General features: G+C 44.2%; 2 protein-coding genes across 2 annotated transcripts in view; one reads left to right on the top strand and one right to left on the bottom strand.

Moving 5' to 3' along the window:
- The window catches only part of LOC136448801 (ABC-type oligopeptide transporter ABCB9-like), an 84,433-nt gene that overhangs the window by 30,422 nt on the left and 40,163 nt on the right, over window positions 1-13,848 (top strand). The window lies entirely within an intron of this gene.
- On the bottom strand, window positions 10,451-13,791 carry LOC136448774 (uncharacterized). The gene is made up of 6 exons (XM_066448420.1): window positions 13,607-13,791; window positions 13,278-13,497; window positions 12,846-13,130; window positions 12,520-12,721; window positions 12,346-12,397; window positions 10,451-12,213 (listed from the first exon to the last, which is right to left on the bottom strand). The coding sequence occupies exons 1-6, from the start codon at window positions 13,704-13,706 to the stop codon at window positions 11,009-11,011; spliced, it is 2,064 nt and encodes a 687-aa protein (XP_066304517.1). The 5' UTR covers window positions 13,707-13,791; the 3' UTR covers window positions 10,451-11,008.

Raw genomic sequence — 13,848 nt, 5'->3', positions numbered from 1 at the left:
TATGAAAGTAGACATGAAGGAATGTCTTTATGTTAATAGTGATTACCATGATCGGCTTATGTCGTAGACGTTGCAATTTACTTCCTGCTTATACTAGAGTATAGTCCAATGGCATGTACTTGGCACGTCAAAAGGTATCATAGAATATGCAGATCACCAAAAAGATGCATTCCACGGGATCCCAGTCTTTGTTCGGAAACCAAACAAACAAACAAACAAGTAAAGAACAACATGATACACATTTCCTTGTGCTCTAGGCGTTCGACCTTGGCCTGCTCGTGTTGACCTTGTATTACGGCGGCCATCTTGTGATGACGCATACGATAACAGCAGGGGAACTGGTGACGTTTTTCCTGTACATCAACCGCCTTAGGGTATCACTGGGGGTAAGCTTTGAACCATTTGATAATTGATTAGTGGCCGGTTACATAAAATACAGACAATCGAATTGAAGAATACATGTAGTAACTAGCACAAGTGATGTAACGGTTGTAACGGAAGATCTTTGGTAGCCGTGGCTCTTGCCGAAAACGGCACATTTCATCTGAACCTGTACAAAATGCATCTCTAAAAACGTTTGGTTCATCGGTAGAATTTACTATATTGAATTGGTATATTTGTGCAAACCTCACTTGTCCACATAGTAAAAAAATTTAAGTCAAGTAATTACGTTTTCAACCAGCTCGCAGGTATATGGTTCTTTTCAAGTTGATTTTATGATGACCCGAAGCATATTTCACGCGATCTGAGCGAAAATGTGATAGATAACAGCATGAACCTTTATACTCCCTGTGTACAGTCATCAGAAGATCTCTTTTAGTTTGAATCTCTTAATTTTTTATTTATTTTAAGATCGCTTTTATTTTAAATATCTATTTCAATATCTCTTTTATTTCGTTTTAGTGTTCTCTCTAAATGGAATTGAATAGCAAATTTAAGTACATAGTGACGTGTGACAACCCCTGCATGGTATACATTGGAAAATATATCAAAGAATGTCTAGACGTTAGAAACTGCTCCAATGATTGTAAAATCACATTGTCATCCCATACTACTGCACCATATTGTATTAGATAGATTGATTAGCTTAATAGAATGTTATCTATGTACCAGCCGAGTGGATGCCGTACTGTGTACCCTGTGCAATTGTTGTGCAATAAAGTTATCATTTATAGTATTAGATAGAGGCTAAGAGGACTCCTACTGTTCGAACTAATGTGGTGTATAATCAGACTACGTCCCTGTCCAACAAATTGTTCCCTCTTTACTCCTCTGACAGAAACTGACGGTCCAAGTATATGCAAAGCTGATGGAAGCCTTGGGAGCATCTATAAAAGTCATTGAATTCATCGACCGAGTACCGAAAGTAAGAAATGGCGGCCGGCTGGCACCTTCAGAACTTCGAGGAAGCATAGAGTTCAAGAACGTGTGGATGTCCTACCCAACACGGCGGCACGCACATGTTCTAAAGGTAATAATTTTTTTTTTTAATTTTTCTTAATTGCAATGACTTGATAATATGCTATGAAGCAAATTTGGTCTCCAATTTCCAACACAAAAATGCAGTGCAGAAGAACTTTCAAGCTATTGCTATATATGGCTTGTTAGTGTGAATTCCAGCGATGATTAATAAGGCAGTCATCGTTGGGAGTGGCTCTAGCTATTACGGCGGTTTGGTTCAGGCAATGACCTGAACGCAATACATGTAAAATTAATACAACATACCTTAAAGGGATATGAGTTGTTAGGAACTTCTGTACTTCAACTCAGGATTCGACTTTGATGTCCATGAAAAGCTTCGCTAATGACAATTATTTTCTCGACTGGAATACGAGATCATAGTAATGTTTCAAATCTTAGATTGTTTTTTCTGCACCAGGATGTTTCTTTCAAGGTGTCTCCAGGCGAATTTGTTGCCTTGGTCGGCCCAAGTGGCAGTGGGAAGAGCAGCTGTGTCAACCTGCTGGAACACTTCTATGAGACCATGTCAGGCCAGGTGCTGATAGATGGTAACCCCATCAAGGCGTATGATCACAAGTTTCTACACCGAATGGTAAGTTCTCTTTCTATACTTGATTCAGTCTCTTTTTAGTACGAGGGGCTGTAGTCCAAGTTCAACCATACTTTTGCTCCGTAGGTCACTTATCCGGCATTAAAAAGCTCTCATCGTTGATGTTTTAGGTGTCTTTGGTTGGACAAGAGCCGGTTCTGTTTGCCCGCTCCATCAAGGACAACATCTCCTATGGCCTGGACAACTGCAGCTTGGCGGAGGTGCAGCACGTTGCTAGGCAGGCCAACGCCCATCAGTTCATCACGGAGCTGCCTGAGGGGTACGAGACAGGGACTGGGGAGAAGGGGATGCAGCTTTCTGGGGGGCAGAAGCAGAGGGTGGCGATCGCCCGGGCGCTGATCAGGAGACCAGCGGTGCTGCTACTGGACGAGGCGACCAGCGCTTTAGACGCCGAAAGCGAACAAATGGTGCGCCTGAGGAGTTAAGATAATGTAAACTTACAGATATGTGCAATAAACTCAAAAGAGAGGACTTCTATTTCTGACGCAAATGGCAATATGTAGACAGGAGGTTGACCGAGGAACACATTTAGGGCCACTTCACCCAAGTATCTAACCATCACCTAACCATACACACTCTGATTCACGAACATAGTATTACGTAGAGACAAACGATATTAGTGGCTACCATATCCTTTCCCGAGGCTGCAGGTCCAACAGACTACCCAAAAGTAAGGAACGAATTCTGAAAAAAAAAACATTAAGAAAGACTACTGTATAACAGTATTTACATTGTATTCTTCAATACAAACCTGAAATGTGCATTTTTCATGAGCTCTTTGTGTTGGGTATAGCCCTATGTTTCTAGAGTATAAGACTACATTCTCATACAATTACGTTAGGGTTAGCATTAGATGATGTTGTAAAATATATCGGGGTGTTTGAACTTTAGGGTGTAACCTTTCCTGTGTTCTACCAGGTTCAGCAAGCGATCAACAACCTCGATGCACACACGGTCATCGTCGTCGCCCACCGCCTGAGCACCGTGGAGAAGGCTGACCGCATCATCGTCATCGACAAGGGGCGCGTGGTGGAGCAGGGACGTCACAAGGAGCTGATGCAGCGGGAAGGAACCTACGCCGACATAGTGCGGCGGCAGCTACTGGGACTGGACACGTCTGACGACACAGAAGATGGGGACTCAAAGACCGACGATAACTAAAGAGAGTGGGTCCTCAACTGCGGATAGTTCGTCCAGCGCATTCCTGCATGTACGCTATGGCTGCTTGTGATCCTAATCATTAGGAAAGGTAAAAAAAAAAACTAGCTGCACCTGATCTGAGGTCTGTGTCTGTATCTGTATAGCCGGTATAACCGACCTTCAGCGTGAAACACCAGCTTCTGTATCCGTATAGCCGGTATAACCGACCTTCAGCGTAAAACACCAGCTTCTGTATCTGTATAGCTGGTATAACCGACCTTCAGCGTAAAACACCAGCTTCTGTATCTGTATAGCTGGTATAACCGACCTTCAGCGTAAAACACCAGCTTCTGTATCTGTATAGCTGGTATAACCGACCTTCAGCGTAAAACACCAGCTTCTGTATCCGTATAGCCGGTATAACCGCCTTCAGCGTAAAACACCAGCTTCTGTATCTGTATAGCCGGTATAACCGACCTTCAGCGTGAAACACCAGCTTCTGTATCCGTATAGCCGGTATAACCGACCTTCAGCGTAAAACACCAGCTTCTGTATCTGTATAGCTGGTATAACCGACCTTCAGCGTAAAACACCAGCTTCTGTATCTGTATAGCTGGTATAACCGACCTTCAGCGTAAAAGACCAGCTTCTGTATCTGTATAGCTGGTATAACCGACCTTCAGCGTGAAACACCAGCTTCTGTATCTGTATAGCCGGTATAACCGCCCTTAAGCGTAACACACCAGCTTCTGTATCTGTATAGCCGGTATAACCGCCTTCAGCGTAAAACACCAGCTTCTGTATCTGTATAGCCGGTAAAACCGCCCTTCAGCGTAAAAGACCAGCTTCTGTATCTGTATAGCCGGTATAACCGCCCTTCAGCGTAAAAGACCAGCTTCTGTATCTGTATAGCCGGTATAACCGCCCTTCAGCGTAAAACACCAGCTTCTGTATCTGTATAGCCGGTATAACCGCCCTTCAGCGTAACACACCAGCTTCTGTATCTGTATAGCCGGTATAACCGCCTTTCGGCGTAACACACTAGCTTCTGTATTTGTATAGCCGGTATAACCACAATTCAGCGTATACGTAACACACCAGCTTCTGTATCTGTATAGCCGGTATAACCGCCCTTCAGTATAACACACCAGCTTCTGTATCTGTATAGCCGATACAACCGCCCTTCGGCGTAACACACCAGCTTCTGTATCTGTATAGCCGGTATAACCGCCCTTCAGCGTAACACACTAGCTTCTGTATTTGTATAGCCGGTATAACCGCCCTTCAGCGTAACACACCAGCTTCTGTATCTGTATAGCCGGTATAATCGCCCTTCAGCGTAACACACCAGCTTCTGTATCTGTATAGCCGGTATAACCGCCCTTCGGCGTAACACACTAGCTTCTGTATTTGTATAGCCGGTATAACCGCCCTTCAGCGTAACACACCAGCTTCTGTATCTGTATAGCCGGTATAATCGCCCTTCAGCGTAACACACCAGCTTCTGTATCTGTATAGCCGGTATAACCGCCCTTCGGCGTAAAACACCAGCTTCTGTATCTATATATCCGGTATAACCACCCTTCAGCGTAGAACACCAGCTTCCGTATCTGTATAGAAAGCATAACCGCCCTTAAGCGTAACACACCAGCTGGTCTCCCCAGCCGTGAAGTTGATGTGCGAAGGTTGAACACCCTTCCTGTCACAAGCATAACGTAAAACATGGTTGATGCGAGATGAATAAAATCTTAAACCCACAATTTTGTATAATACCAGTTGAATGAGCTAGGATACAATGTATATTGTCACGCCAAAAAAATTGTTATTTTTGATTTAATGTTTTTATATGACTTTTTTCCACATAAAATAACATACAACATACACAAATTTCACGGAGCAATAATGACAGTACGAGTCATTCACGCTACATAATTGATGATGTTACTACCGTAGTTTGCTGTTATCACAGAGAATATGTATGTATGTTGTATGTTATTTTATGTAGAATAAAGCCAAATAAAACGATTTAAACACAAATACATTCTGTCTCAAATATCTTACCGAGATACAGTCGCTTTGTCAGCTTTAACGTCAAATCGCTTTAATTATTTACTCAGTGATCTAATGTTGAGTTGGTCCTGATGTCACAATTAGGACAGGTAAATAACAGAATGCAAGAGTGAGATAAACGTAGCACCAGGTACAGAATTTGTGGTTTTAAAATGAAATCTGAAATCTTCTGTACAAAAAGGACAAATGTAAACTTTCCAATGCATTTCTCAAAAATTGGACAAATGTGTTTAACGTTTTACATGCATAATATTAAGGGATCTATGCGTCATGCACGTCGTTACTCTTAAATGGGTCAGTTTTGATAAGTCTTTATGCAATCGTGGACGTACGAATGTTTCCCCCAATATACCAGACGCTGTTGAAACAACAAAGCTTTGATAAAAAGCGGGCCATGCGACCTCACTATGGGGTGGCGGGTGAAATTGTTGAAGTATTAGTTTGTGAAATGAGTGCATTTTCCGTGAGTTTGGTGAAGGCTGCACTGGTACAGTGTGGTTGTGTGCTAGTAAATAGAGGTGCAAGGACAATGGTAATCGGTTGAGGTGAAGTGCAGTGTTTTATTCAGTTTTGTTCGATATGGAATAAACTGTTTTTAAAGTCAGGTTCATTTTGTGCAGCTTTCATTTGTGTATTTCTTTGTAGAACTTAAATGAACCGAGTTAGATGCAGTGAGAAAGGTGTAATTTTATCGAAAGTGAATGAAATATAACACTGTTTAACAGTAGTGGTTTTGCTGCAGCTGAAATAGAAGTGGAATCTTTCGTCAGCATAACAGATTTCTCAGTGAATGGCAAACTTGAAAGTTTGCTGTCATTGATGTATGGTCAACCAACTATTGAAAAAACGGTTTTCAAAGAAAGCTGTATAACTACACAGAACTGTAGCATGATTAAAAAAATTAAATAAGGAGAGGAGATCAGGAGGGATATGTCCGGTAGCTGATTTTAATTTGTTTTCACAGTTGTCTTCACATTTGTGAATAGTGGAAGCACAATTAGATAGATTGCTTTTGAAATTAACTTATCAAAATCAAACAAATACTTTGACATTATCAATGTGAGACAATGCAACAACAGGTACTTCTAGTTTTGTGAATGATTTGGATTAAAAAGCTGATATGTCAGCTGTGCAAGCCCTGCATTCGTAACTAGAGTTCCGAGGTGCTGATATAGTATGAGCTGTGCTGGTATTACATGCACGACTGGATATATCAGGTGCTGTCAGGCGTGCATTCACGACAAGAGTTCATGTGACATCAGCTGTGCAGGTACTGCATTCACGACAAGAGTTCAGGTGACATCAGCTGTGCAGGTACTGTATTCACGACAAGAGTTCATGTGACATCAGCTGTGCAGGTACTGCATTCGCGACAAGAGTTCAGGTGACATCAGCTGTGCAGGTACTGTATTCACGACAAGAGTTCAGGTGACGTCAGTCGTGCAGGTACTGTATTCACGACAAGAGTTCAAGTGCCAAGTCTGCTTCGGTGGCAGCTATGGCAAGGTTAGGTCAAGTAAGTTCAGGTCAAGTCTGCTTCGGTGGCAGCTATGGCAAGGTTTGGCCATGTAAGTGCCAAGTCTGCTTCGGTGGCAGCTATGGCAGGGTTTGGTCATGTAAGTGCCAAGTCTGCTTCGGTGGTAGCTATGGCAAGGTTTGGTCAAGTAAGTGGCAAGTCTGCTTCGGTGGCAGCTATGGCAAGGTTTGGTCAAGTAAGTGGCAAGTCTGCTTCGGTGGCAGCTATGGCAAGGTTTGGTCATGTAAGTGGCAAGTCTGCTTCGGTGGCAGCTATGGCAGGGTTTGGTCATGTAAGTACCAAGTCTGCTTCGGTGGTAGCTATGGCAAGGTTTGGTCAAGTAAGTGGCAAGTCTGCTTCGGTGGCAGCTATGGCAAGGTATACATATATACATATACATATACATGCACATATATATATATATATCTTCATATAGAAAGATATATATATATATCTTTCTATATGAAGATATTGTCCTTATATTTTGGCCAAGATGCTATTATACAGAAAATTATTCACGACAAGAGTTTATGTGACATCAGCTGTGCAGGTACTGTATTCACGACAAGAGTTCATGTGACATCAGCTGTGCAGATACTGCATTCACGACAAGAGTTCAGGTGACGTCAGCTGTGCAGGTACTGCATTCATAACAAGAGTTCATGTGACATCAGCTGTGCAGGTACTGTATTCACGACAAGAGTTCATGTGACATCAGCTGTGCAGGTACTGCATTCATAACAAGAGTTCAGGTGACATCAGCTGTGCAGGTACTGTATTCACGACAAGAGTTCATGTGACGTCAGCTGTGCAGGTACTGCATTCATAACAAGAGTTCAGGTGACATCAGCTGTGCAGGTACTGTATTCACGACAAGAGTTCAGGTGACATCAGCTGTGCAGGTACTGCATTCACGACAAGAGTTCAGGTGACGTCAGCTGTGCAGGTACTGCATTCATAACAAGAGTTCATGTGACATCAGCTGTGCAGGTACTGTATTCACGACAAGAGTTCAGGTGACATCAGCTGTGCAGGTACTGTATTCACGACAAGAGTTCAGGTGACATCAGCTGTGCAGGTACTGTATTCACGACAAGAGTTCAGGTGACATCAGCTGTGCAGGTACTGTATTCACGACAAAAGTTCAGGTGACGTCAGCTGTGCAGGTACTGCATTCACGACAAGAGTTCATGTGACATCAGCTGTGCAGGTACTGCATTCACGACAAGAGTTCAGGTGACATCAGCTGTGCAGGTACTGTATTCACGACAAGAGTTCAGGTGACGTCAGCTGTGCAGGTACTGCATTCATAACAAGAGTTCAGGTGACATCAGCTGTGCAGGTACTGTATTCACGACAAGAGTTCATGTGACATCAGCTGTGCAGGTACTGTATTCACGACAAGAGTTCATGTGACATCAGCTGTGCAGGTACTGCATTCATAACAAGAGTTCAGGTGACATCAGCTGTGCAGGTACTGTATTCACGACAAGAGTTCATGTGACATCAGCTGTGCAGGTACTGTATTCACGACAAGAGTTCAGGTGACGTCAGCTGTGCAGGTACTGCATTCATAACAAGAGTTCATGTGACATCAGCTGTGCAGTTACTGTATTCACGACAAGAGTTCAGGTGACATCAGCTGTGCAGGTACTGTATTCACGACAAGAGTTCAGGTGACGTCAGCTGTGCAGGTACTGCATTCATAACAAGAGTTCATGTGACATCAGCTGTGCAGGTACTGTATTCACGACAAGAGTTCAGGTGACATCAGCTGTGCAGGTACTGTATTCACGACAAGAGTTCAGGTGACATCAGCTGTGCAGGTACTGCATTCACGACAAGAGTTCAGTCGACGTCAGCTGTGCAGGTACTGCATTCATAACAAGAGTTCAGGTGACATCAGCTGTGCAGGTACTGCATTCATAACAAGAGTTCAAGTGACGTCAGCTCGACAGGTACTGCATTCACGATAAAAGCTGAGGTGACGTCGGCTGTGCAAGTATTGCATTCAGAACTGGACCTTGGGGCTGTCAGGTGTGCAGGTCATGCATGCGCGGCTGAAGTTGAGGTGCTGTCAGCTGTCCAGATAGTGCATGCATGGCTCTGCTTCGGTGGTAGCTATGGCAAGGTTTGGTCATGTAAGTGCCAAGTCTGCTTCGGTGGCAGCTATGGCAAGGTTAGGTCAAGTAAGTTCAGGTCAAGTCTGCTTCGGTGGCAGCTATGGCAAGGTTTGGTCATGTAAGTGCCAAGTCTGCTTCGGTGGCAGCTATGGCAGGGTTTGGTCATGTAAGTGCCAAGTCTGCTTCGGTGGCAGCTATGGCAAGGTTTGGTCAAGTAAGTGGCAAGTCTGCTTCGGTGGCAGCTATGGCAAGGTTTGGTCATGTAAGTGGCAAGTCTGCTTCGGTGGCAGCTATGGCAGGGTTTGGTCATATAAGTACCAAGTCTGCTTCGGTGGTAGCTATGGCAAGGTTTGGTCAAGTAAGTGGCAAGTCTGCTTCGGTGGCAGCTATGGCAAGGTATACATATATACATATACATATACATGCACATATATACATATATATCTTCATATAGAAAGATATATATATATCTTTCTATATGAAGATATTGTCCTTATATTTTGGCCAAGATGCTATTATAAAGAAGCCCAAGTGCCTTCTGGGATTTAATCAATAAATTGAAACCAGAAAAAACAGTTGAGGATAACCAAATTTCTGACGAGGAATGGTTAAAGCATTTCAAAAATCTAGACAAATCCCCAAACAGCTCTGTAGATAACTGTCTTCTAAACCAAAATACGCAAACATCATTCCCGTCCACCCCTTCAAACGCATCGGTACTTGATTGCACGATCACATTAGAAGAACTAAACGCTGCAATCTCTAAACTAAAGAACAACAAATCAAGCGGAAATGATAGTATTCTAAATGAAATGTTAAAATCTGGGAAAATGCAGCTAAAAGAGCCCCTTCTCAATCTCTTTAACACTTGTTTACAAAACGGTTATTTTCCACAAGAATGGTCAGTCAGTCACATTGTTCCCATCCACAAGTCAGGAGACACCTCCCTGCCAGACAACTACAGAGGCATTTCGATAATTAGCTGTTTAGGGAAATTATTCTCATCTATTTTGAACGTACGTTTAGTCAAATTCTCTGAACAAAACAACCTCTTTCAACCCCATCAAGCCGGATTTAGAAAAAACTTCAGAACCACTGATAACCTGTTTGTTCTAAGCACACTAGTTACAAAATACCTGAGCAATAATTCTCAACTCTACGCATGCTTTATTGACTTCAGCAAAGCGTTTGATTCTGTTTGGCGTAACGGTCTCATGTATAAATTGGAGGTAGGCTCTGGAACACGAATTGGAGGAATTCGAGACACGAATTGCGCCACGTAGAGGCGCAATTCGTGGCGCGCAAAGCGCCACCGGGGGGCTAAAGTCGAGATCTCGAATTCGTCCACGCGGAAGCGGTAGCGCGAAGCGCAATACAAAACCGGCACTGACATGGCTCGCATAGCGCCACCGGGGGGCGAAACTCGAGATCTCGAATTCGTCCACCCGGAAGGGACAACGCGAAGCCCGCAATGTATTGACATCATGAGCTACGTAACTATATGTCCAACCAGCGGTGGCGGCAGCGAAGCGCATATTTACGAAACACAGACCCGAGTATCGTCTTGCGATTTAGCCATTCTGTTAAAATTAACTTGAAATATATTGTAGTCAGCAATCGTTGGTTTGTTAATCACCGTTATATCAATAACATTCCGTTTTATTTGCTTTCACAGGACCTGGTTACGGGGCTGACAAATCGCTAACGCATTTATAGTGACAAAAATAGTGCGATAAGACGCAAGAATGAGACAGTATATGTTCTTAGTGTCAAGTGAACTTTAAAAATATACCACTGAAAGTACATAGACAAGTACAAAAAAAAACAACGTTAGTACAATTTTGTCTATTTGTGAATTTGCTGCAAACTACTTGTCAGCACTATGATTGTCGATTCAAATCCAAAATGGCTACCACGCAAATATGATGCTATCCCAGCATTCTTTGCAGTTTGTAAGCAGACTATTTCCAAAAACATCCGAATGTTAACAAAATTGACAAAGGTCGTCAGGTAAGTTAAAAAATAAAGCGATTGTAGAAAAACATTGTTAAAAAAACTGCTAAAAATATATAATGATACTCATGTGCATCAGTGATCTGGGGTTTTCCGTCGAGCATCCATATTCCTGACCGCCAAGAACAAGGAAGCGTGAAACATGAAGTTCGGAGGCTTCATGTACGACAGCTGTGACTTCATCCTGGCGAGACCGGAGTTGGCTTGCTCGTTGACCTGGGAGTTGATAGTGCGGATGTCCACTGAAGCGGAGTAGCTGTCCATACAATACCCTAGTGAGCAACCGACATGGCCTTTCCAGTGGAACCTGTCAACAAGAAATTGAGTCTTCTTGAAGAAGTGCGGATCCCTGTTCATCACATACCTGTGCAGCTGGCAGGCGTTGTCGTACACGATGGTTCTAGGTGCCGTCTTGAACCGCGTCCTGATGATCTCGAAGGGGTGTTGGGGTGATTCACAGCTACGCATGACCTCGAACCCAAAACAGACTCCATGAGGACAGAATAAGGTAAATAGGCCGGGAGTTAAACTGGGATGCCCGTACGATTCTTTCCGACAGCTGTCAGTCTCCTTGCGTTTCCTCGCTTCATTCATAGCAAACCTAGGCAAACCACAGACCAGAGAGTAGGCAGGGAAGAAGGAGGAATGCGGAGATTCAGGGGTAGGGTCAGGAAAGCTGGCAGGTACTTCAACAGCCTCAAAGGTCTCATGCAGAACAGCCATAAGAGAGAGGAGAACCGGGGAGACGTCGGAAGGGATGCGACCTGCTACCGTTACGCTACAGACAAAATCCGCCAGCACTGGTGCCCTCTTCTGTAGATGTCCAAGGTACTTATGGCAGCTAGAGTCAGTCAAGTCCACCTTACCTTCTGCTACTCTCTTGACGATACGTTGGGCGACATCGTCCCAGGCGATCTGTGTCATCCCAGAGACAGGAGTACTCATCGCGAGCTGCTTCAAGAAAGAGCTGTACGTTGACGGAGCGCGAGTCGTGTGTCCTTCTTCCTCCAAACGCCTGAGGACGGTTGTCACATCACTACGGCCACACCGGTCCAACTTGTCCTGCAGGTCCTTCATCTCAGCCTCGCTGATCTCCGACTTACCAGAAGACTTACCTGAACTTACCTTGCCCGAATACCTGAGGAGGAGTCTACGGGACTTGGCACAATCGATGAAGACCCTCTCGCTGTGTCTCGATCCGGTCACCACAGGCAGGTCTTCCGTCGCTGCTGGGCTGGGTTGATGCTCCAGAAAATCCTTTCGAAAGCCGATCGCCGTTCCTAAGGTTACATAAATCTAAATTAGACTACCGTTGCGTCATTAGGTGACAAGAAAATCACAGTGCTTCACAACCCATGCTACCTATATTCCATAGATACCTATATTATATAGATAATTAGATGGCAGCATACCGTCACAGATAATGGTGCTTGGCTCCGGTCCGCAGTGGTCGCATGTGAATATCTGTGAATACATGTATTGAAATGATTAAAAAAATAGTTTGAATGTGACAAAAGTTGAAGACAAAAAGTTTTCAGGGCATCAGGCTCAACCAAGAATCAAATAAAGCACATCCGAATTCGTACCTTTTTCCAGTCAATGTCGAGCCTCCGGGCCCATGTGTTCCACCCCTGTCGGAACGTCTCCCAATGAACCTCCTGGAATTCATTCAAAGGCCCACATGTCGCTCTCGTCCGGTTGCAAACTCGCTGTGTAGTTCTCAGGGGCTGGCGACCTTCCACCATAGAGTGAAGATGATCCACTAGTAGGCCATAGTATATCATTTTCCTGGTGGAATTGTAACACCCGCGTTAGTGCGTATATGTATTTATGTCACAACAAAAGAATAGTTAAGAAATACATGCATACAAATACAAATATGAGTGAATTATAATAGAATCTAATCAAATACCTGTTGTCGATGTTGTGCAGTAGGTCTGCGGCCCCGTCATAATGGTGACGGCATCCGCAGTCCCCAACGGTGGGTCTGTAGTAGACCACCCGCGGAAGTCGCTGTCCATCTGGGGCTGGGTAGTAGTTGATGTTGGCGTATCTAGTGTAGATGCAGACACCGACGTGCTGGGTCCACTGTTGGGTCACAGGGTCCCTCGGGTCCCAGTCATGCCCGTGCTCACATCCTTCAGCTGGTAGGTCAGGCACCAGGTTCAGCGGGAAATTGTCGGTATGACTTTCATACCTGGGAATAATATAAGTTAATTACTATCATAATTACATATTTTTATATATTCAGCATGCACTCACAAATAAATAAAATTTGCTACAGCAGAAACAGACTATAACCATGCATCTTGTGATAGAGGTAGCTAACATGTTGCTGACTTACCTGCCAAACTGTTCTCTCATCTCCTTTGTCCATGGGTAAGGGACAGGAGATTTGGACACGGACTCGAAGTTAGCCTCGCTTGAGTCGGCGAACACGTTGTTCGAGTCCACACCCCTGTCCTCACACCATTCCTTGTACTTGGCGACATGTGTACAACTCATTTGGAGGCTGCTGCACGACACACAGCAAAGTTTCCCGCAGTCCCGACGCTTTAGAATCCCTAGAAATGAAAACACAATCATTAACATGGTAATAGTAAAGTGCGATTAAAGGCATGAAATCACTTTCGATAATAGATTTCATTAATTGTAGAAAACATGTATTCTTACCATAGGTTTTTCCGTCGTGCACGGCAGCGAGGAATGGGTCTGTTTGAAGCTGTTCAACAACCCCATTCTCATTGGCTTCTTCCTCCTCTTGTTCGGTCATAAGCGGCGGAATGATCCGTTCTGCCGCCCGGGCGTGAAGGCAGTACAGACCCTCCTCCCGCACGGCAAAAGTTCCCAGATCCTCGCCCGCCTGTTAGGTCTGCTGTCCCTAAATGTTCCCAGATCAGCCAGTAACCTTGCGT

The sequence above is a fragment of the Branchiostoma lanceolatum genome, chromosome 1 (genome assembly GCF_035083965.1).
Source record: "Branchiostoma lanceolatum isolate klBraLanc5 chromosome 1, klBraLanc5.hap2, whole genome shotgun sequence".
NCBI lineage: Eukaryota > Metazoa > Chordata > Leptocardii > Amphioxiformes > Branchiostomatidae > Branchiostoma > Branchiostoma lanceolatum.
Note: the sequence above shows the minus strand (reverse complement) of the source record. Positions and strands in the feature narration are given on the sequence as shown.